Source organism: Phyllopteryx taeniolatus, chromosome 13 (assembly GCF_024500385.1).
Source record: "Phyllopteryx taeniolatus isolate TA_2022b chromosome 13, UOR_Ptae_1.2, whole genome shotgun sequence".
In the NCBI taxonomy this organism is placed as follows: domain Eukaryota; kingdom Metazoa; phylum Chordata; class Actinopteri; order Syngnathiformes; family Syngnathidae; genus Phyllopteryx; species Phyllopteryx taeniolatus.
In genome coordinates, this window is record NC_084514.1 from 24440077 (window position 1) to 24465163 (window position 25087).

At 46.0% G+C, this 25087-nt stretch overlaps 1 protein-coding gene across 4 annotated transcripts in view; it reads left to right on the forward strand.

Moving 5' to 3' along the window:
* The window catches only part of gabrg1 (gamma-aminobutyric acid type A receptor subunit gamma1), an 80865-nt gene extending 68556 nt beyond the window's left edge, over positions 1-12309 (forward strand). The window contains exon 8 of one of the 4 annotated variants that reach the window (XM_061795159.1): positions 8642-12309. In XM_061795159.1, the coding sequence (XP_061651143.1) occupies positions 8642-8674 (33 nt within the window). In that variant the 3' untranslated portion in view covers positions 8675-12309. The other 3 variants (XM_061795155.1, XM_061795156.1, XM_061795157.1) reach the window with 3 other exon arrangements.
* The last annotated feature ends 12778 nt before the right edge of the window (positions 12310-25087 follow it).

Sequence of the window (25087 nt, forward strand, 5' to 3'; positions counted from 1 at the left end):
AGAAATAAAACAGAAAAATGAGTTTGGCTGCACTTTAAATCACACCATCGGTGTAAATCTGGAAATAACAACATCTTTTTTTTAAAAAGGAATTTCAGAAGTGTGTATCAAACTGGTAGCCCTTCACATTAATCAGTATCCAAGAAATACCTCTCAGTTTTAATAATGTTGGTGACCTATGATCTCGAACTTACTGGATCCTCCAGAACCTGACCTATAAATGTCTCAAGATTTCCCTGGAAAAGCTGGATAAAGTGGCTGGAAAGGGGGAACAGGTGTCTATCTTTCCACTGCTGCCCTGCAACCTGACCCCAGAGAAGGACGAGGAGATGGATGGATGGCTGGATGGATGGATGGATGGATGGTAGTGGTACAACAATACATGGATCTGTATCAAACTGTTCAATGCAGTGACGTACTGAACCGAGACCACTGTATTGAACAATACGCAATTTAATATTTACTTTATCAACTTTAGATGGTGAGGATCTGCACTGGAATACACGTTATGGAGCGAAGAGCCACTAAACTGCCCCTCCCACATTCATTCAAACCAAGCTGCTGGGACAGAAGCTACATGTGAAGCTAGCCCTTGCAACATGGCTAATGGCTTAAATGTACCTGAAATCGAAGCTCCTCAAACATTCTGGCTTTTGGAACTACTTTAGTTTTCGTATTAGGTACTGTATGATTCTGATGGGAAGCGCGTCACGGACAAAAGTGTTTGGCAGCAGTGCACCCCCCCCACCACCACCCCCGGCTCACCACCACCCCGGCGACTGTTTGTCGCAAGTGTCACACAATGCTGAACTACATCAGTGGAAATACAGTGATCCCCTGTTTTTCGCGGTTAATGGGGACCAGAACCCCCTGCGAAAGGTGAAAAACCGCGAAGTAGGATTTGCCCCCCGCCTCCCAGGAATTTTTGTGAATGTGTATGTGCGTACCAGAATGTTTAAATATGTAAACAGTATTTATACTTTACATATTTGAGACAAAGATTACAGGTACACGTATTTACTTAAATCTTTAATTATAAAACCTTATACAGTAATTAACATTCATCAACATTGCCTTCTGAGAGAGGCGAAGAGGCTTGCGTTGGTGGCGGAGGAGAGGCTCTCACTTGACTCGTAGAGGCTTTAGGTTCACTCGGAGACTCTTCTGCTGGAGGCGCTGATGGTGTAACTGGGGTTTTACCTTGGAGAAAAACATGCTGATGGGTAGTTGTTGTCCTGGTTTTTTCTTTTGCTTCAAAATTCCCCTGTAAATTTATCTTATTACACGGAGTTACCACACGTTTCACATCCTTATTGAAGCAGTTTTGCGGATGTTTGCTTCCTCTTTCTTGATGTACCGCACTGTAGATTCATTCACACCGTAATGGCGTGCCACAGATGGATAACTTCTGCCCTCTTTGATCATATCTAAAAGTTTCACTTTTTTGCTGATGGTCATCTTCTTCTTCTTCAGTGAACCCCTAATACAGTACTGTAATTGATTGATACTGTGTTGTTTGAATGTTTCAAAATATTAATAATTATATTTCAAAATATATTTAGGGAGCTATTTCTTTTTAATATACTGTACACTCTACTCCTAAGAATGCATGGGAGAAGATGAGTGATTTATCAGATGCATTTATCCATCCAACCATTTTCAATACCACTAATCCTGTTCAGTGTTACGGTGAGCTGGAGCAGACTTCGGGCGAAAGGCAGATTTAACCCTGGACTGGTTGCCAGTAAGTCGCAGGGCACCGATGCATTAATTTATTCATTTATTTATTTATGCATTTAAGGTATTGTTTTGTTACTTTGGAGTTAAAACAAATCTTAGTCATTCTAATAAACTTGCAAGTTAAAAATGACATGAAAATGTTTCTTTTTTGTATAAAAAAATATGATAATGTGACACTAAAGCATCCAACCGAACTGTAAATTTTGTGTATCGTTGCACCCCTAATTAATGGATGGTTGGATGCTACGCATTGCTGAGCTGAGCTCTTGTGAGATTTGTTTCACTTGACATCATGCATTATGATGATTTTGACCTCTAGTTTTTAACCATTTTAGAGGTTTTTTTCCCTCCAAGAAATGTTGGTCTAATTCCAAATTGTAAGATATGATATGTTGTTTTGTGCCCTATGACCACCCTAAAACTGAAGTTTTAGTCATTGGTCCCGAGGCCCAGAGAGAGAAACTTTTAACTAAAGTATGAACACAATCTCTAGATCCCTCATCCATCCATCCATCCATTTTCTGAGCCGCTTCTCCTCACTAGGGTCGCGGGCGTGCTGGAGCCTATCCCAGCTGTCATCGGGCAGGAGGCGGGGTACACCCTGAACTGGTTGCCAGCCAATCGCAGGGCACATCGAAACAAACAACCATTCAACCAGTCATGCCTACGGGCAATTTAGAGTCTCCAATTAATGCATGTTTTTGGGATGTGGGAGGAAACCGGAGTGCCCGGAGAAAACCCACGCAGGCACGGGGAGAACATGCAAACTCCACACAGGCGGGGACGGGGATTGAACCCCGCACCTCAGAACTGTGAGGCTGACGCTCTAACCAGTCGGCCACCGTGCCGCAGATCCCTCATCACAACTGAAAAACTTTCAGACTTTGTGCTCACTTTTATCCCACACATTAAAAATGTAATAAAAATAGCTTTTTATCACTTCAAGAATATAGTCAGAGTCTGCCTCTTTCTCTCTCAGGCCAACACAGAGATGCAAATGCACGCTTGAATCACTAATTAGATTGATGTAATGCCTTGCTTTCTGGTCTTCCTAAAAAGAGCATCTCATGTTTACAATTACTGCAGAATTCACCATCACGTGTCCAGATGAAGACCAGAAGGCGGGAACAAACAGGTAGTGCACCAATTTTAGAATCACTACATTGCCAGCCCCCCGTGTGTTTCAGGATTGTTTTTAAATGTCTGAATGGACTTTAGCCTTTCTATTTCTCAGAATTCCTTTTACCGTACAAACCCTAGCAAGCTCTGAGATCCCCCGGCTCTGGACTTTGCATCAATCCAAAAGTCAGGACACGCACTTAGTGTGAGGCATTATTTCAGTTTTACGGCCCTTCGTTTGTGGAGAACCTCAGAAATGCAGAGAATGTTCTTGTTTTTAAGAACAGGCTTAAGAACCACCATTTTACTTTAACTTTTAACTCTATATTGTATTTATTTACTTTATTGATCCTACCTTTTATTTTACTTTGATTCATTCACTGTCACATACTGTATCTTTATGCTGTTTTTTATTGTTTTTTGGTTGTTGTTGTTATTAACTGTATGTTTCGAGCATTTCAGTCTGTTATTTATGTTTTGATCATTTCAACTTCATAGTTGTAGTTCTGCTATGTAGCTGTGTTTTTTTTTCCCCCCCCCTCACCTGGAGGCATGTGCCCAACCTCAGGATTCCTAGTTCATTTCGGTATTTTGATGCTTTTTAACGACAGTAGCATGTGTGTTAGTGTGTGTGTCTTAGGTCATTACGAGACCATTTTAATCTGTATGTGTGTGCATGCCTGTGTCCTTGTGTACAAGTGTTGGGGGGGGGGGGGGGGGATTTTAATTAATGGTAAAGCACATTAGGTTCGTTTTATATTTGTAATTTGCTATACAAATAAAGTTGGATTGATTGATTGGTTAATTGATTGATTGATTGATTGATTGATTGAATGAATGGTTGGGAGATTGATTGATAGCTGGGATAAACTGCATAAAAATGAATTTTGGTTTGACTCCTCAAGGTCGAAGTGTATGATAGCAAGACAGAACAATAATAGCAGCAGCAAAACCACACAGACACTTGTTGAAAACTACTTTTAAAAACTCAGACAAAACAAATGTTCACAGTTGAACACACTTGCAGTGACAGCAAGAAAAGCATCAGTTGAGAAGGTCTTCAGCCACTGTGGAATTATTATGAGGCCATTATTATGCTCAGCTCGCAGGCAAGACCCTTTAAAATCTGATATTTTGCAAATGCAAGTTGTTGTAAAAAGGAAATGAGATTTTCTGCAAATAGATGTTGCAGTTTTGCAGTCTATTTTTTTTTAAATGAGCTGATGTTGCTTGGCATGTAAAACAAGTTTGCATTGACACTCAGATTTTAAACCACATGATGTGTTGTTAGGCTGTGCTGACTTGAGGCTTGCTTGAGATGTGAAGGTTGTAACATGTATGACTTCAGTGTAACATGAATGGCATCGCCGTACCTTACAATTGAGCTAGGAACCAGCTGACAAAAGAAATTAACATCGCAAAGAGAATTTATGCAGAAAAGATGGAAAAACATCTGACTGCTAACGACGCTTTAATCAGTCTGTCTCGGATTACAATTGCTAACCAACTACAAGTGACCATCCCCCCAAGCAGAGAAAAATAAAGGACTAGATCACGACTTAAACACCTTCTACTGCAGATTTGAAAGGGACACTTTCACATCCCACACCCACCTAGTCGCACCACCGACCAACATCGCACCTCTGACTACCTCTTCTGCGTGGACCATCCACGAACAGGATGCAAGACGTATCTTCAAACAACAAAAGATCAACAAAGCGGCAGGCCCAGACCTTGTGTCCCCATCCTGCCTCAAAGTCTGCGCAGATCAACTTGCTCCAGCCTTCACAGAGATCTTCGATAAATCTCTGGAACTGTGTTAAGTACAACCCTGTTTCAAACGATCCACCATCATCCCAGTCCCCAAGAAATGGATGATTACAGGCCTGTCACTCTGACATCTGTGGTCATGAAGTCCTTTGAACGCCTCGTGCTGGACCACCTCAAGAGCGTCACAAGTCCCCTTCTGGACCCCCTGCAGTTTGCCTACTGAGCAAACAGGTCGGTGGATGTCACTGTGGAATTATTACGCAGTCAACATCGGACTTCACTTCGTCCTAGAAAAACTCAATGGCGCGGGACCTACGCGAGGATCCTGTTCGTGGACTTGAGCTCTGCGTTCAACACCATTATCCCCGAACTCCTCTCCTCCAAGCTGCTCCAACTCAGCATCTCGCCTGCCATCTGCCAGTGGATTTATAGCTTCCTGATGGGCAGGACACAGCAGGTGATGCTGGGGGACACCACCTCAACCACATGCTCCATCAGCACCGGGATGTGTCCTCTGTCTGCTGCTGTTCTCTCTCTACATGAACGACTGTACCTCAAAGCCCCCAGCTGTCAAACTCCTGAAGTTTGCAGATGACACCACAGTCATCTGCCTCATCAAAGATGGTGACAAGTCTGCATATCGACAGGAAGCGGAGCGGCTGGAGCTGTGGTGTGGCCACCACAACCTGGAGCTGAATACACTCAAGACTGTAGAGCTGATCATGGATTTCAGGAAGCATCTTTCGCCACAGCTGCCCCTCATGCTCTCCAACTGCCCTGTGTCAACCGTTGAGATGTTCAAGTTCCTGGGAATTAAAGTCTCTCAGGACCTGAAGTGGGAGACCAACATCAACTCCATCATCAAAAAGGCCCAGCAGAGGATGCACTTCCTGCGGCTTCTGAGGAAGCACTGCCTGCCACAGGAGCTGTTGAGGCAGTTCTACACAGCAGTCATCGAATCAGTCCTGTATTCATCCATCACAGTCTGCTTCGGTGCTGCCACAAAAAGGGACAAATTCCGACTGCAACGGACAATCAAGACTGCTGAAAAAAAATCATCGGTACCCCAACTACCCACCCTTGAGGATTTGCACGCTGCCAGAACTAAGATGAGAGAACGCAAAATGCTCTTGGACCCTCCACATGACCACCTCTTCCAGCTCCTTCCTTCAAGTAGGCGCTATCGAACAATGCAAACTAAGACCAGCAGACATTCCAACAGCTTCTTCCCTTTTGCCATTAACTTCTTAAACAGTTAACTTACAATAACTTACAATTCCATTTTAACGTGCGACCAATTTTGTCTTGAGATTGTTGTCACAGCTCTTTCGGGCCAGTTCTACATTATTCGGGCACTCACTGTAGTAGTGTCATCACTCTGCGCTATTTGCACATCTGTTGTTGACCAATACTGGCCACTGATGTGCTTGAGAAGTATCTGCACCATTTGCACAATTATCATTGTTCCAGATTATACTACTACTAGATACTACTAGTCACTTTAAACTGCTCTAAATTGTTAGAGGTCTCTGCATCATTTGCACAATTGTAAAAAAAAAAAAATAATAATAATAATAATAATTGTATTAGCATTATCACATTACCGGTAACCTTTCATTGCTCAGTGACTCTCAGTACTGTGTTTTATGTTTTATGCTGTGTGTTCTCTGTGAGACAGTGACTTCCCATTCAGTTCCGCTCTAAGATAAGCAAATCTAAGTGTTAACTGGCGCCTTACCAGCTGCGTCAAGTGCTAGCGGATTCTTCCTGGTAATTTCTCACTAACGACTCCCTCTTCAGCAAGCGAAATGAGGCTCTGTTTTAACCACCTGCGGAGGTGGTTAGTAACGTGCTACTCTGTTACATTTACTCAAGTAACATATTCGATAAACTGTACTTGTCAGAGTACTTTAAATGCACTCTTTACTTTTACTTGAGTATTTATGTGAAGAAGCATCGATACTTTTCCTCTGTTACAATGATTGACATGCGTCTGTGCTCTCCAACACAGACCTTACCTTACCGTACCTTGCCACTCTAAAACTGAACTACAACCCCAATTCCAATGTAGTTGGGACGTTGTGTTAAACATAAATAAAAACAGAATACAATGATTTGCAAATCATGTTCAATCTATATTTATTTGAATACACTACAAAGTATTGCATCTCTGCTTTTTGCAAATGATGTGGTTCTGTTGGCTTCATCAAGCCGTGACCTCCAACTCTCATTGGAGCAGTTCGCAGCCGAGTGTGAAGCGGCTGGGATGAGAATCAGCACCTCCAAATCTGAGACCATGGTCCTCAGTCGGAAAAGGGTGGCATGCCTTCTCCAGGTCGGGGATGAGATCCTGCCCCAAGTGGAGGAATTCAAGTATCTTGGGGTCTTGTTCACGAGTGAGGGAAGAAGGGAACGGGAGATCGACAGGCGGATCGGTGCAGCGTCTGCAGTGATGCGGACTTTGTATCGGTCCGTTGTGGTAAAGAAAGAGCTAAGCCGAAAGGCGAAGCTCTCAATTTACCGGTCGATCTTCGTTCCTACCCTCACCTATGGTCATGAGCTGTGGGTCGTGACCGAAAAAACAAGATCCCGGATACAAGCGGCCGAAATTAGTTTCCTGCGCAGGGTGTCCGGGCTCTCCCTTAGAGAGAGGGTGAGAAGCTCGGTCATCCGGGAGGATCTCAGAGTAGAGCCGCTGCTCCTCCGCATTGAGAGGAGCCAGATGAGGTGGCTGGGGCATCTGATTCGGATGCCTCCCGGAGGCCTCCCTGGTGAGGTGTTCCGGGCATGTCCCACCGGGAGGAGACCCCGGGGACGACCCAGGACACGCTGGAGAGACTACATCCTTCGGCTGGCCTGGGAACGCCTCGGGATCCCCCCGGAAGAGCTGGATGAAGTGGCTGGGGAGAGGGAAGTCTGGGCGTCCCTGCTGAAGCTACTGCCCCCGCGACCCGACCCGGATAAGTGGTAGAGAATGGATGGATGGATGGACACTACAAAGACAAGCTATTTAATGTTCAAACTGATAAACTTGATTGTTTTTCGCAAATAATCATTAACTTAAAATTTTATGGCTGCAACACGTTCCAAAGTGGCAAAAAAGACTGAGAAAGTTGAGGAATGCCCATCAAACACCTGTTTGGAACATCCCACAGGTGAACAGGCTTATTGGAAACAGGTGGGTGCCATGATTGGGTATAAAAGGAGCTTCCCTGGATTGCTCAGTCATTCACAAGCAAAGATAGGGTGAGGTTCACCTCTTTGTGAACAAGTGCGTGAGAAAATAGTCGAACAGTTTAAGGACAATGTTCCTCAATGTACAATAGCAGGAATTTAGGGATTTCATCATTTACGCTCTATATCATCAAGAGGTTCAGAGAATCTGGAGAAATCACTGCATGTAAGCGGCAAGGCCGAAAACCAACATGAATGCCCGTGACCTTCAATCCCTCAGGCAGCACTGCATCATAAACCGACATCAATGTGTAAAGGATATCACCACATGAGCTCAGGAACACTTCAGAAAACCAATAGTCAGTAAATACATTAAATATCTTGTCTTTGTAGTTTATTCAATTAAATATAGGTTGAACATGATTGGCAAATCATTGCATTCTGTTTTTATTTATGTTTAACACAACGTCCCAACTTCATTGGAATTGGGGTTGTGGATGGAGATCATATTCCTTTTTTAATCCTTTCTGTTTGATGGTCCTTCAAGCCAGATAAAGTATAAATCAAGGTATGGAACCAACAGATGACCAGACTGAATCTGCACCACTACATGCATCACACAGAGAGTGACCCCCCCCCCCCCCCCCCCACACACACACACACCCAGCTTCATTGACTGATTTTGTCTGATTATTACTTCAGAGGGACAAACTCACACCATACAATTGGCTGCTTCTCGTCAGCATTCACAAAGTGGGAAAATGCGCTCATCGGAGGAGCACCAGCTTCGCATCCACATGGTCATTTCGATCATCCTGATTTTCCTCTGTTTTCTCAGATGTGGAAACAGCACAGCTCGATGAAAGAGTGAAGCAAGAGGATAGGAGAGGACGAATAAGTAGAAAATGAATGCCAGCGACTCCAAATTCTCCAAAAGCTGCAAGAGGAAGCAGTAAGGAAACAAGAGTCACTAACAAGACAACTGGAAAGGTGGCGACAGCTAAAGAAGAGAGAGAATGAGTTGGAGATAGCTAAGATGGTCACCCCGCTTCTTAAAGAGAAAGCACAGAAACTTGACGGCACCAGATCCTCACCTTATCCCTCAGATGATAGTGAGGCAAAGCAAACCACGAGTTCCACCTTCAGTACCACACGTAGCTCCGCCTCCAGCGCGACACGTCCCTCAGCCTCCATTGACCTTGCTTGCACCTTCAGTGCTAGATGCAGCTCCGCCTCAAGTGTCTCAATCTCTGCCTCAAGCCTCATATGCAGCCTCCAGTTACTCTCGCGCCATTTCCAATGTTTCACATGGCTCCACCTCAAGCATCGCTGGCCCCATCTCCAGCGCTACACGCAGTCCAGCCTCCAGTGCAACAGATGGCTCTGCCTCCTACTCAGCATCAATCTCTGCCTCAACTGCTCCAGTGAGCACTTCCTTCTCAATTCCTATCTTCTTGTTTGGCACCTGGGAACTACTACCCATCCAATGGAGCCTTCACTACCCTGCTCAACCAGCATCATACCATCCTCCAGCCCTGCCTCGATCTGATCCACAACAACCACAGGCGGCTGATATGCATCCACTTTTGCCAACAACATACGGTATTCCCAAACCTATGATTCCCTTCTTTGAGAGCGGTTGAGAAAGTGACTTTGCCTTATTGAAGATAGCCCTTGACAACTTGTTGAAAAATCATCTGAAACCTGGACGAGCAGTATCAATTGCTACTTGGACACCTTAAACTATCAAGTGCGCTCCAGCTAGCTAAGGTCTACATGTACGACGCAAGGCCATGCGAGCTCCACATGACAAGTATGGTCAAACCACGTCAGCTCATCCAAAGTTAACTAGGCGCCATCCTGGATACTCCAGCCTTCAAGTTCGGAGACTCTGAGGCGTTTGATACCTTTGCCTTGTTGATCCAATCACTGTTAGGCATGCTTCGGACTCTGAGGGGACAGATCAGCTTATGAATTAAGATATGGATCCCATGTTGATCGACTACTCAGTAAGATTCCATCAAGTTATCGTGATGGGTCAGTCGAACACTGCCTGACCAAAGGGATTGTTCGCACAGGTACTGACCAAACTTCTGAGTTCCTGGCTGCAGATGAAATCCCAAGCTAAGCACATAGCAGGTACAGCAGCTTTCCTCTATAATCATGAAGCTCCCAAACCAATAAAGAAAGAACAATGCTCTATCAATAAGCCAAAAGAAAAATCGATAATGTTGTTCCTCACTGGCATTAACGACCAAGGCCCCAAAGGTTGGTCTGCACAACTGAAGTCCACTTCCAAACCTAAAGCATACTGTCCCCACTGCGACAATACAGAGCATTTACTGAATACTTGCACAGACTTAATGAAATTGAACACAGACCAGATATGTTAGATGGTTGACGGAGGGACAGCGGTGGAAGTACAGATGATCTCACAACCCTGAAGTTTTGCCTCAAGCAATTTTGTAATACCTGCAAAGACCAGTATCTGACAACACTACATTAAGTAGTCCAGCAAATCCATAAGAGTGTGTTCATGGTGACTGCTCCTACTATGACGGTGTACTTGGATAGACCAAACAGATCCCCCAAGGTGATGCTAAAGGTGCTGAAGGTCTTACTTCATTGGATAGCAACATTATACAATTCGACGAAAGTGACCTGGATGACTGGTTGGCTCCCCTCTCATGGCCCGCAGCTGCTCCCTGGGTTCCCCCGCTTATCGTTCCCTTGTCGGGCACCCATATCCCCCCTCCTTTCCAACACCGTCCCACCCTCGGGCTGGGGATGTGGGCCCTGCAGGTTGGGTGGGCGACTTGCTCTTCTGGGGGTGGCGGGGGACGTTGGGGGGTGGGGGCATTGGGACCCTGCGGCCTCTTCCGGGTGGCCGGTTGTTGGGGCACCATGGTGGGGCTGGCGGACCGCCCTGGGTCCCTCGGTGTGGGACGTGTCACATCCGCCAGGCTGCTCTCGGATGGACTCCTGGGCCCAATCCCACCTGTCGATTGATTGGGTGGCGTCCTCAGCCACCGCGGTGCAAGCACAGCAATTACAGGACACTTACGTCAGTCATTGTGCATGCGAAAGTGTCAATTCGCTTGCATGTGTCCACAAGCACACATCCCTGGGACTTTTTTGCTGGATGTTGGGTAGTGATGGCGAGATGAAGTTTCATGAAGCATTGCTCGAGTAATGGTTCATTTTTGGATGCTTCATTGCACACAAAGCCACCTGCTGGCCACGTGCATAATCACCGCCAGCTGTATCTTTACCACATACAGTATGTGCTGCGTTGCATTTTTCCATCTTTTCGGCTCTTGTGAATGATTATGTATTACATAAAAATGTTTGACCAAGTAATTTCCCATCATAAAGTGTAAAGTATATTATTTTTGAACATATTCTGTGTGCTTAAAATATTCCTTATCACTGGTATGGCTGGTTGTATAATGTTTTTTTGTTACTTTGGGAAAATGGCATGGGCTTAAGAGGGCAGAGGATTTATAAAGTGCTTATTGAGAAATAACAGTTTATCATCATTTTTTGTTTTTGTTTTAAGTGATTCCTTCAAGAGGAAAATTTTATAAACTGGGTTACAGGAATTTTTCAGTGAGGGTTTACTGTACCTTACTTTCTTGGAAGACAAAAAAATACCTTCCCTTTGAATAAAAGAAGAAATGGTGGAAAATTCAGTTTTTAATACACAAATTGAAATTGATAAGCCTCAATAACAGTTACAGGTCTGCTTGGGGTTCGAACTCAGGTGACCACCATACCCCAGGTTGCTAGTCGAGCGCACCAACGGCTGGACTATTAGACCAGGGTGCCAGGTTATCAGGCAGCAGCCCGTTTCCAAGGATTTCGAGGAGTGACATAATCGCTATCTACTGTCCAAACTCTGCTGTCAACACTCTCCAAACTCTATTAGCCTACACAATCTTTATCCAAACTCTGAGCTGCCTGCAACTCAATAAAAAAAACACACATTTTTAATGGAGCCTGCTTGAGGGGTTTACGTCACTGTCAAATCTCGTGAATCGGTCACGTGGTACAGCCAGGCATGGAGGCTTCAGAGGTCATTACTTCCGGCTCCTCCCCTAAATGAAGCAAGCCTTGATATGCGCTTTGCGGACACCCCCTCCATTACTCAACACATGCCTCGAAGACTCGGCACAACCCTTAACATCACTAGTGTGGGGCCACTCACTTATTGCGACAAATAACTAATGAATATGCAAATTGCTTGGGTATCCCCTCACTCACACTCTCATCCTATAGACTTTTATAATTTACATAGTCACTCCCACCACACTTCAGTTGTACAGCCGGGTTCACGACCCTTGTCCTGCATGCTTCTTCTCCTGTCCTTGTCCTGTCCTATCTTGTCCTGTTCTTCCCTCACAGGGTGTAGCACTGCTGCTACATACAACAATCATATCTAATGTTTCATTATTCTTGATATGTAATGATTTACTTCTCTCATCATGTTTACAATTAGTGCTTTGCCTTTTGTCTTTGTTTCTCACTCCCCCCTAAAAACTTTGTTCTGTTCGACTGATCGACTCAGATTCTCAATAAATATCAATTATATTACTAAGAAACCAAAGCGGCAGCTTAAAAACTCCATGTGAGACAGTAAAACTGTTCCGGTATAAAAGGGATACAGATCGTCCATTCCGCTTGAACTGGTCATTTGAATTCCCTATCTCCTGCGTATGATAAAGATACAGGACTGGTCAGAGTTGGGCGGAGGTTGCAAAGAGCCGAGAGGCTAGCATCAGATACCATCCACCCGATTGTGTTAGATCCAAAGCATTCTCTGACCAAGCTCATCATCCAGGATTTCAATGAAACCCTCCTCCATCCCAAAAGAGTGCTAGCTGAACTCTGCCGCCATTTTTGGATCCTGCGAGCGAGGGAAGCCATCAAGAGTTATCAGAGCCAATGCATGCAATGCCAAGTATGGCGTGTCAACCCCTCTATGCTTAAAATGGCAGACTAGCTCGTTTCCGCTTCTATAATCCTCCCTTTTATTCGACTGGCGTCGATTGTTTTGGGCCCTTTACTGTAAAGATTGGAAGTCGGAGAGAGAAGTGCCGATCTCGATCTATTGTAAAGCCTAGACTCTGAAGCCTTCAGAGTTTCTGTGTCTCTGTGATGTTTCATCCCCAGGAAGAGGTAAACCCTTTGAGATCTTGTCCAACAATGGAACAAACTATGCCAGTGGAGTCACTGTCACTGACGTCATAGGCTGTTTCGTACTCCTTGAACACTGGCAGCTAGAACCATTCCACACATCCACCAGCCACACACAGATGTAATTGTGAATATTACGCCGCGGCGGACTAATATGAGAGCGGATTGGCCTGAGGTTCCGCCTGTTCCGCGGCGCCACAGAGGGAAGCGAGCCGGCATTCAGGTGAAACTCCGCAAGAGAGGACACAGATTGGCGTTCCCGTCGATCCACCTCGCGAACGTACGCTCCCTACCCAACAAAATGGACGAGCTTCATCTTCTGTTAAAGACAAGTAAAGACTTCGGACGTTCCGCGGCCATGTGCTTCACGGAGACCTGGCTCTGCGACGCTGTACCTGATGCCGGCATTATGCTTCCCGGTTTCCACATTCATCGAGCGGACCGCGACATGGAATCATCGGGGAAAACAAAGGGCGGCGGGATATGCCTCTATATCAACGAAAAATGGTGTACGGACGTCACGGTGATCAGCACACACTGCAGCCCGCATTTGGAGTCGCTATTCTTAAATTGTAAACCATTCTACTCGCCACGTGAGTTCGCATCATTCATTCTCGCTGCCGTCTATATTCCGCCTCAAGCTAACACGAACGCCGCATTGCTAACGCTCGCCGATCAAGTCAACGAAATTGAAAAAAAACACCCCGACTCACCCCTCATTATTCTCGGGGACTTTAACAAAGCTAAACTCAACCACGAACTCCCTAAATACAAGCAGCACATCGACTGTCCTACCAGGGAAAATAATACTTTAGACCACTGCTACACCACGGTAAAAAACGCATACCGTGCTATACCTCGTGCAGCCTTGGGCTCGTCTGATCACTGCTTAATTCACTTAATACCGACGTACAGGCAAGAACTTAAATGTGCGAAGCCTACAGTGAAAACAGTCAAAAAGTGGACAAATGAAGCCAAGATGGAACTTCAAAGCTGCTTAGACTGCACAGACTGGAGTGTCTTTGAAAATTCAGCTGGCAGCCTGGATGAATATACGGACACTGTCACATCCTATATCAGTTTCTGTGAAGAGGTCTGTGTTCCAACAAAATCATTTCGCACATTCAACAACAATAAGCCGTGGTTCACTGCTAAACTTAAGCAGCTTCGCCAAGCTAAGGAGGACGCATATCAGAGCGGGGACAGGGCCCTGTATAATCGAGCTAGAAACCAGCTGACCAAAGAAATTAACATTGCAAAGAGGATCTATACAGCAAAGTTGGAAAAACAGTTTAGCGCAAACGACTCTAAATCAGTCTGGCATGCATTCCAGTCGCTGACTAATTACAAGCGACGATCCCCCCAAGCTGAGAACAATAGCACACTAGCCAACGACTTGAATACCTTCTACTGCAGATTTGAAAAGGACAGTTTCACACCACACACCAACCCGGCCCCACCCGCGACCACAATCACACCTCTGACTTCTGCGTTAACCATCCATGAACAGGATGTGAGACGCATCTTCAAACAACAAAAGATTAACAAAGCGGCAGGCCCGGACCACGTGTCTCCATCCTGCCTCAAAGTCTGCGCGGACCAGCTCGCGCCAGTCTTCACTCAGATCTTCAACAGATCACTGGAAATGTGCGAAGTTCCATCCTGCTTCAAACGCTCCACCATCATCCCAGTCCCCAAGAAACCTGCAATCTCGGGTCTGAATGACTACAGGCCTGTCGCTTTGACATCTGTGGTCATGAAGTCCTTTGAACGTCTTGTGCTGGACCACCTCAAGAGTGTCACAGGTCCCCTGCTGGACCCCCTGCAGTTTGCCTACCAAGCGAACAGATCTGCGGATGATGCAGTCAACATGGGACTGCACTTCATCCTAGAACACCTCGACAGTGCAGGGACCTACGCGAGGATCCTGTTCGTGGACTTCAGCTCAGCGTTCAACACCATCATCCCTGAACTCCTTTCATCCAAGCTTCTCCAGCTCAGCGTCTCACCTGCCATCTGCCAGTGGATCTACAGCTTTCTGACGGGCAGGACACAGCAGGTCAGGCTGGGGGAGGCCACCTCATCCACACGCAGCATCAGCACTGGGGCGCCCCAAGGTTGTGTCCTCTCTCCGCTGCTCTTCTCTCTCTACACGAACGACTGCACCTCAGCGAACCCGACTGTCAAACTCCTGAAGTTTGCAGATGACACCACTGTCATCGGCCTCATCAAGGACGGTGACGAGTCTGCATATCGACAGGAAGCGGAGCGGCTGGAGCTGTGGTGCGGCCGACACAACCTGGAGCTGAACACGCTCAAGACTGTAGAGATGATCGTGGACTTCAGGAGGCATCCTTCGCCACAGCTGCCCCTCACGCTGTCCAGCTGCCTTGTGTCAACCGTCGAGACCTTCAAGTTCCTGGGAATTACAATCTCCCAGGACCTGAAGTGGACGACCAACATCAACTCCGTCCTCAAAAAGGCCCAGCAGAGGATGTACTTCCTGCGGCTTCTGAGAAAGCATGGCCTGCCACCGGAGCTGCTGAGACAGTTCTACACAGCGGTCATCGAATCAGTCCTGTGTTCTTCCATCACAGTCTGGTTTGGTGCTGCTACAAAAAAGGACAAACTCCGACTGCAACGGACAATCAAAACTGCTGAAAGGATTGTCGGTACCCCCCCTACCCACCCTTGAGGACTTGCACGCTGCCAGAACTAAGACAAGGGCGTGCAAAATCCTCTCGGACCCTCCCCACCCCGGTCACCAGCTCTTCCAGCTCCTTCCCTCAGGTAGGCGCTACCGATCAATGCAAACTAGAACTAGTAGACATTCCAACAGCTTCTTCCCTCTTGCAATCAACTTCTTGAACAGCTAACTTACAATTCCATTACAACAAGCTGGCAATTTTTTGACTTGAGTTCGTTGTCACATTTCTGTATTCTGTATTATGTATTACTCGTGCACTCACTGTAGTTGTCTCGCCGTGCTGCACTATTTGCATATAGTGGCCACTCATGCCAGAGTAGTATCTGCTTCATTTGCACACTGATTGAGGAGTATCTGTAACATTTGCACAACCATTGTCCCAGATTATCGCAGTACTCGTCACTTTAAACCGCATACACTCCTTGAAGTCTCAGTGCCCTTTGCACAATGGTCATTGCACCGGACTATTGCGTCATTAGCCATTCGAACTGAGGACTCTGCATCTTTTTGCACAATTGTTGTTTGTTGTTGTTTTTTGTCAATGTCTTTATGTCTCCAAAGTGTTCTGTAAATTGACTGTCTGTTGTACTAGAGCGGCTCCAACTACCGGAGACAAATTCCTTGTGTGTTTTGGACATACTTGGCAAATAAAGATGATTCTGATTCTGAGGAGTTGACGAGACCAGAAAAAACACTTCCGCCGCTTCTACTGTTAAGAAGTAACGGTACTTTTACTCCATTATAATGATCTAAATGTCGCTCGCTACTTTTATTTATTAATTATTGCTTATTTATCAACAATTTCTGCTCCAGTGTGTTCCACTAACAAGTGTGTGTGTTCACTGGGTAAAATGCAGAGAACAAATTTCGTGTGCATGCATGCATCCATGTTCATGACAAAAAAGGTGATTCTATTTGTAACATCAGCGACAAGAGTTGATCCCGTAGTACATGTTGTATTTATTAGGAAACGCGCCTACAATTATCTAATTAGTTTACGGATGTTAATGTTAAATGTATTAAGCGACGGAGTGATGTTAGGGATTACAACACAGAATTAACTAACTTCGAATTCAGAAATGGCCAATAAAAACAGAAAAATAGTATACATTATATATATAATATACTGGAGGATGCATTTGCGATTGAAGTTGGTAATAGTGAAAAATGAAATGAAACAAACAATGATTTTAGTCAACTCTTTTCCAGAATGAGTGCTTAAAGACGAGGATGCTATTCATGTGGTACAGCATCAGGTGCAGGTGGAGATGGGCCTGGCTCAAGTTGGAGGCCAAAACAAAAAAACCAAAGAAATGAGGAAAATTTTATTTTAATCTCAAATTTGTACATCAACGTGTAAATACGTTATTCTGCGTGAAGAATTAAAAAAAATATATATATTTTTGCCTTATTGTAGTCTTCAGTCTTCCAGATTGCTTAATTTATGTTAAAATAAAAAAAATTGTCTGCGGGTGTTGGTTCTCAAAAGGCTGGCAGTGTGAGCATACATGTATAAAAAGACTTACGATGAGTATTTTCAGTTACATTTTGGTCTTAACACCATTAATAAATAATAAAGCTAATACATATACATGTCAATATTTAACAGATATGCTTTCAGTGGTCAGCTGCACTATGTATGTTGCTCAGTGAAAAAAGTGCTGCCAGCTTTTCTTTTACGGAAATGCCTCATAAACAATGTAAGACACATACAGTATGTATCTTTGAAGTCTACTCTGAGATACCCTTTTCTTTTTATGTGTTAGAGAAGACTTAAATCTTTCGCACTCTTTTCTGAAAGCTGGACTGTATTCAGCACTTGGGCCAACTTTCCAGCAAAAGCCCTAAATATCTTCTCATCCACCTAATTAGTGAAAGAGTTTTAGCTGAAGAAGTGTTGATTCTGATATTGCAATTTGTCTGAATTGTTTTTAAGGCGCGTGACTGCTTGTTAAAATGAAACTTCAGGGTTCAGAAAAGTTTGCATTTAATTTAAGGCCATCATATTCGTGATATTAAATTCACATATTTCATTCATTCATTCATTCATTTTCCGTACAGCTTATCTTCACTAGGGTCGCGGTCGTGCTGGAGCCCATCCCAACTATCTTCGGCTGAGAGGTGGGCTCCATTCTGAAGTGGTTGCCAGCCAATCGCGGGGCACATATAAACAAACAACCATTCACACTCACATTCACACCTACGGGATATTTAGAGTCTTCAATTAACCTACCAAGCATTTTTTGGGGATGTGGGAGGAAACCGGAGTACCAAGAGAAAACCCACGCAGGCACGGGCAGACCATGCAAACTCCACCCAGGCAAGGCCGGATTTGAACCCGGGACCACAGACCTGAGAGACAGATGTGCTAACCAGTCGTTCACTGTGCTACATATTCATTTCAGTTTTATTAAAATTAATTTTATGAGGGTTGCACACCTATGGACAATTTAGCCTTCAATTAACCGACCTGGCATGTTTTACTCCACACATGAAGGCCGGAGTATGGATCTGAATTCAGAAACTCTGAACTGTGAGGCGGATGTGCTAACCAGTCGGTCACAATGCTGCCCATGCAGCCACAATGCTGGCCTTACAAACTACAGAGGAGTTATTTTTAGGTGGAGTGCGATATCCAGTATTCAACATGTAGAGGGAAGCTGCTTTTTCCACAACAAAACCTGGAATTACAGTTTTTCTCAGTCGCTTTGGTACATTTCTCAGATAGAATTGATATTCTCAAAACTACTTTTTCAATCTTTATTGTGTCACTTGTGCACATCAATAAAGCAGTTCCTCATTTCTTTGAACAAGTTGCAAAACTTTGTTACATCCGTGCAAATATTATATACAATTCTCTACTGTTTCCTACATTATCAATTGCTTATATCATGTTGATCACAATGTTTGGCAAGATGGCGCCTACCAGTGTGGTCGCCTCGGTAACGCGCTCTCTAGTATTGTCTTTGTTTTTGTGTTTTTCGTCCGTCTTTGGAGACCTTACACGACTCACTTACACAAGGGGAGACCTGCTAACCATCAAGGAGTCTACTCCAGACTTTCTGTCACCAACTTTCGAATATCCGCTCAGTTTTTTCCCAGAGTTACTCACCGGAGCGGCGTCCGCGGTTTTCGGCGCATGGAGACGGAAGCGGCGCCACAGAGGGAAGCGAGCCGGCATTCAGGTGAAACTCCGCAAGAGAGGACACAGATTGGCGTTCCCGTCGATCCACCTCGCGAACGTACGCTCCCTACCCAACAAAATGGACGAGCTTCATCTTCTGTTAAAGACACGTAAAGACTTCGGACGTTCCGCGGCCATGTGCTTCACGGAGACCTGGCTTTGCGACGCTGTACCCGATGCCGGCATTATGCTTCCCGGTTTCCACATTCATCGAGCGGACCGCGACATGGAATCATCGGGGAAAACAAAGGGCGGTGGGATATGCCTCTATATCAACGAAAAATGGTGTACGGACGTCACGGTGATCAGCACACACTGCAGCCCGCATTTGGAGTCGCTATTCTTAAATTGTAAACCATTCTACTCGCCACGTGAGTTCGCATCATTCATTCTCGCTGGCGTCTATATTCCGCCTCAAGCTAACACGAACGCCGCATTGCTAACGCTCGCCGATCAAATCAACGAAATTGAAAAAAAACACCCCGACTCACCCCTCATTATTCTCGGGGACTTTAACAAAGCTAAACTCAACCACGAACTCCCTAAATACAAGCAGCACATCGACTGTCCTACCAGGGAAAATAATACTTTAGACCACTGCTACACCACGGTAAAAAACGCATACCGTGCTATACCTCGTGCAGCCTTGGGCTCGTCTGATCACTGCTTAATTCACTTAATACCGACGTACAGGCAAGAACTTAAATGTGCGAAGCCTACAGTGAAAACAGTCAAAAAGTGGACAAATGAAGCCAAGATGGAACTTCAAAGCTGCTTAGACTGCACAGACTGGAGTGTCTTTGAAAATTCAGCTGGCAGCCTGGATGAATATACGGACACTGTTACATCCTATATCAGTTTCTGTGAAGAGGTCTGTGTTCCAACAAAATCATTTCGCACATTCAACAACAATAAGCCGTGGTTCACTGCTAAACTTAAGCAGCTTCGCCAAGCTAAGGAGGACGCATATCAGAGCGGGGACAGGGCCCTGTATAATCGAGCTAGAAACCAGCTCACCAAAGAAATTAACATTGCAAAGAGGATCTATACAGCAAAGTTGGAAAAACAGTTTAGCGCAAACGACTCTAAATCAGTCTGGCATGCATTCCAGTCGCTGACTAATTACAAGCGACGATCCCCCCAAGCTGAGAACAATAGCACACTAGCCAACGACTTGAATACCTTCTACTGCAGATTTGAAAAGGACAGTTTCACACCACACACCAATCCGGCCGCACCCGCGACCACAATCACACCTCTGACCTCTGCGTTAACCATCCATGAACAGGATGTGAGATGCATCTTCAACCAACAAAAGATTAACAAAGCGGCAGGCCCAGACCACGTGTCTCCATCCTGCCTCAAAGTCTGCGCGGACCAGCTCGCGCCAGTCTTCACTCAGATCTTCAACAGATCACTGGAAATGTGCGAAGTTCCATCCTGCTTCAAACGCTCCACCATCATCCCAGTCCCCAAGAAACCTGCAATCTCGGGTCTGAATGACTACAGGCCTGTCGCTTTGACATCTGTGGTCATGAAGTCCTTTGAACGTCTTGTGCTGGACCACCTCAAGAGTGTCACAGGTCCCCTGCTGGACCCCCTGCAGTTTGCCTACCAAGCGAACAGATCTGCGGATGATGCAGTCAACATGGGACTGCACTTCATCCTAGAACACCTCGACAGTGCAGGGACCTACGCGAGGATCCTGTTCGTGGACTTCAGCTCAGCGTTCAACACCATCATCCCTGAACTCCTTTCATCCAAGCTTCTCCAGCTCAGCGTCTCACCTGCCATCTGCCAGTGGATTACCAGCTTTCTGACGGGCAGGACACAGCTGGTCAGGCTGGGGGAGGCCACCTCATCCACACGCAGCATCAGCACTGGGGCGCCCCAAGGTTGTGTCCTCTCTCCGCTGCTCTTCTCTCTCTACACGAACGACTGCACCTCAGCGAACCTGACTGTCAAACTCCTGAAGTTTGCAGATGACACCACTGTCATCGGCCTCATCAAGGACGGTGACGAGTCTGCATATCGACAGGAAGCGGAGCGGCTGGAGCTGTGGTGCGGCCGACACAACCTGGAGCTGAACACGCTCAAGACTGTAGAGATGATCGTGGACTTCAGGAGGCATCCTTCGCCACAGCTGCCCCTCACGCTGTCCAGCTGCCTTGTGTCAACCGTCGAGACCTTCAAGTTCCTGGGAATTACAATCTCCCAGGACCTGAAGTGGGCGACCAACATCAACTCCGTCCTCAAAAAGGCCCAGCAGAGGATGTACTTCCTGCGGCTTCTGAGAAAGCATGGCCTGCCACCGGAGCTGCTGAGACAGTTCTACACAGCGGTCATCGAATCAGTCCTGTGTTCTTCCATCACAGTCTGGTTTGGTGCTGCTACAAAAAAGGACAAACTCCGACTGCAACGGACAATCAAAACTGCTGAAAGGATTGTCGGTACCCCCCCTACCCACCCTTGAGGACTTGCACGCTGCCAGAACTAAGACAAGGGCGTGCAAAATCCTCTCGGACCCTCCCCACCCTGGTCACCAGCTCTTCCAGCTCCTTCCCTCAGGTAGGCGCTACCGATCAATGCAAACTAGAACTAGTAGACATTCCAACAGCTTCTTCCCTCTTGCAATCAACTTCTTGAACAGCTAACTTACAATTCCATTACAACAAGCTGGCAATTTTTTGACTTGAGTTCGTTGTCACATTTCTGTATTATGTATTACTCGTGCACTCACTGTAGTTGTCTCGTCGTGCTGCACTATTTGCATATAGTGGCCACTCATGCCAGAGTAGTATCTGCTCCATTTGCACACTGATTGAGGAGTATCTGTAACATTTGCACAACCATTGTCCCAGATTATCGCAGTACTCGTCACTTTAAACCGCATACACTCCTTGAAGTCTCAGTGCCCTTTGCACAATGGTCATTGCACCGGACTATTGCGATATTAGCCATTCGAACTGAGGACTCTGCATCTTTTTGCACAATTGTTGTTTGTTGTTGTTTTCTGTTAATGTCTTTATGTCTCCAAAGTGTTCTGTAAATTGACTGTCTGTTGTACTAGAGCGGCTCCAACTACCGGAGACAAATTCCTTGTGTGTTTTGGACATACTTGGCAAATAAAGATGATTCTGATTCTGATTCTGATTCTGATTTATAGTGTTCTCTGTTGAATAGTCTCACCCCCACAACATTTAGGCATTAGTTCATCACATAAAGTCTGTACATGCAAAATGGTTGTAGAAGTTGTCATAATATGTGAAGCATATTTCTATACATATACATTAGACTTTCCATTCAGCTTTTTTTGCCCAAGGTGAATGTTGACTTACTCTAGTGAAGGGAAATTTGTGAAGCATTAGTTTAAACAATGATCAACCAGCGTTCTGAAATGGCTCAAATGATCATTTTAACAATTACAGTTTTTCTCAGTTGGTTTGGTGCATTTCTTTGAAATTTGCAAAATATGTGCATTTCTCAAAACAATTCGTACAAATAGCACAACACCATGGATTACCTGCAAAAGTCAGTCTCTTAGCTGGAGCACAACACAATGTTACAATGTTGTTTCTGACAATGGAAGGACAAGGAATTGGGTGGGTTCAACAGCCAAATAAAAGAGGAAGAGGAGTTATGCTGTGTGGCGAGGGAGTTGGGAGGCAAAACCGAAGAAGAAGCAGAAGGCTGAGGACAAATGCATGTTCCTGATACGATACCGTAAGAGTCCCACTTGTAGACCACATTCTCAATCATGGGCTTAGGTTTTTTTCCGACTACTTTTTTCGACTAAATTTTTTTTCCTGTGTGCTATGCAGTGCTGTCTTTTCCTTTCTGTATCGCAATGAGATGAGGTCTGTCAACAAATTACAGTACAAACAATAAAAGGGTCTGTGCATCTTGTTGTCTCGCAATCAATCCCCCACATGCACTTAGGTGTAAACTTACAATTTACAATAATTGTCATCAAAACTGTAGTCAGTTTCCATCCGAACATCCCTTGAAAGTAAATTGTTACATTGACAACATGACTAAGCAATTTGACTGTCTTATCCATACACAGTGAAACACAGACTTGTCATTCTGATGGCACTGACATGTTCATTGAAGCAGATATTTAGTTTTGAGAGGTGAACAAAGGATTTTGAGCAAGAAACTGACTTTTTCAGGTAATCCATGGTGTTTTGCTATAAGAAACAAAGTGTTTTGAGAAAGGTAATGTAATTACTGTTTTGAAAATTTCACGTTTTTGTGATTAAGGGCTATGCAAATAAACTTGACAAGGACGGTTGGGATAAGTCCTTTGTGAAGGTTGTGTTGAATTTGACTCACAGTGTAGGTTGAGTCATTATTGGAGACCTCCATGGTACGGTACAGGTGGTGGAGAGCAGGTAGGACCACTAAACATGAGACATATGTCTCACCTCCAAGGAGTTCAGTCAACAATCTGCTGTAAACAATTCAGGAAAGTAATTATTAATCTACAAAATAAATGTCAAGTATGGAGCCTAGTAAAGAAACAATAAATGCCATCCATCCATCCATCCATTCTCTACCGCTTATCCGGGTCGGGTCGCGGGGGCAGCAGCTTCAGCAGGGACGCCCAGACTTCCCTCTCCCCAGCCACTTCATCCAGCTCTTCCGGGGGGATCCCGAGGCGTTCCCAGGCCAGCCGAAGGATGTAGTCTCTCCAGCGTGTCCTGGGTCGTCCCCGGGGTCTCCTCCCGGTGGGACATGCCCGGAACACCTCACCAGGGAGGCGTCCGGGAGGCATCCGAATCAGATGCCCCAGCCACCTCATCTGGCTCCTCTCAATGCGGAGGAGCAGCGGCTCTACTCTGAGATCCTCCCGGATGACCGAGCTTCTCACCCTATCTCTAAGGGAGAGCCCGGACACCCTGCGGAGGAAACTCATTTCGGCCGCTTGTATCCGGGATCTTGTTCTTTCGGTCACGACCCACAGCTCATGACCATAGGTGAGGGTAGGAACGAAGATCGACCGGTAAATTGAGAGCTTCGCCTTTCGGCTTAGCTCTTTCTTTACCACAATGGACCGATACAAAGTCCGCATCACTGCAGACGCTGCACCGATCCGCCTGTCGATCTCCCGTTCCATTCTTCCCTCACTCGTGAACAAGACCCCAAGATACTTGAATTCCTCCACTTGGGGCAGGATCTCATCCCTGACCTGGAGATGGCATGCCACCCTTTCCCGACTGAGGACCATGGTCTCAGATTTGGAGGTGCTGATTCTCATCCCAGCCGCTTCACACTCGGCTGCGAACTGCTCCAATGAGAGTTGGAGGTCACGGCTTGATGAAGCCAACAGAACCACATCATCTGCAAAAAGCAGAGATGCAATACTGAGGCCACCAAACCGGACCCCCTCTACGCCTCGGCTGCGCCTAGAAATTCTGTCCATAAAAGTTATGAACAGAATCGGCGACAAAGGGCAGCCTTGGCGGAGTCCAACCCTCACCGGGAACGAGTCCGACTTACTGCCGGATATGCGGACCAAACTCTGACTCCGGTCGTACAGGGACCGAACAGCCCGTATCAGGGGTTTCGGTACCCCATACTCCTGAAGCACTCTCCACAGGACTCCCAGAGGGACACGGTCAAACGCCTTCTCCAAGTCCACAAAACACATGTAGACTGGTTGGGCGAACTCCCATGCACTCTCGAGGACCCTGCCGAGGGTGTAGAGCTGGTCCACTGTTCCACGGCCAGGACGAAAACCACACTGCTCCTCCTGAATCTGAGATTCGACTTCCCGACGGACCCTCCTCTCCAGCACCCCTGAATAGACCTTACCAGGGAGGCTGAGCAGTGTGATCCCCCTGTAGTTGGAACACACCCTCCGGTCCCCCTTCTTAAAAAGGGGGACCACCACCCCAGTCTGCCAATCCAGAGGCACTGTCCCCGATGTCCACGCGATGTTGCAGAGGCGTGTCAACCAGGACAGCCCCACAACATCCAGAGCCTTTAGGAACTCCGGACAAATCTCATCCACCCCCGGGGCCCTGCCACTGAGGAGCTTTTTAACTACCTCGGTGACCTCAAACCCAGAGATAGGAGAGCCCGCCTCAGAGAACCCACACTCTGCTTCCCCATAGGAAGGCATGTCAGTGGAATTGAGGAGGTCTTCGAAGTATTCTCCCCACCGACTCACAACGTCCCGAGTCGAGGTCAGA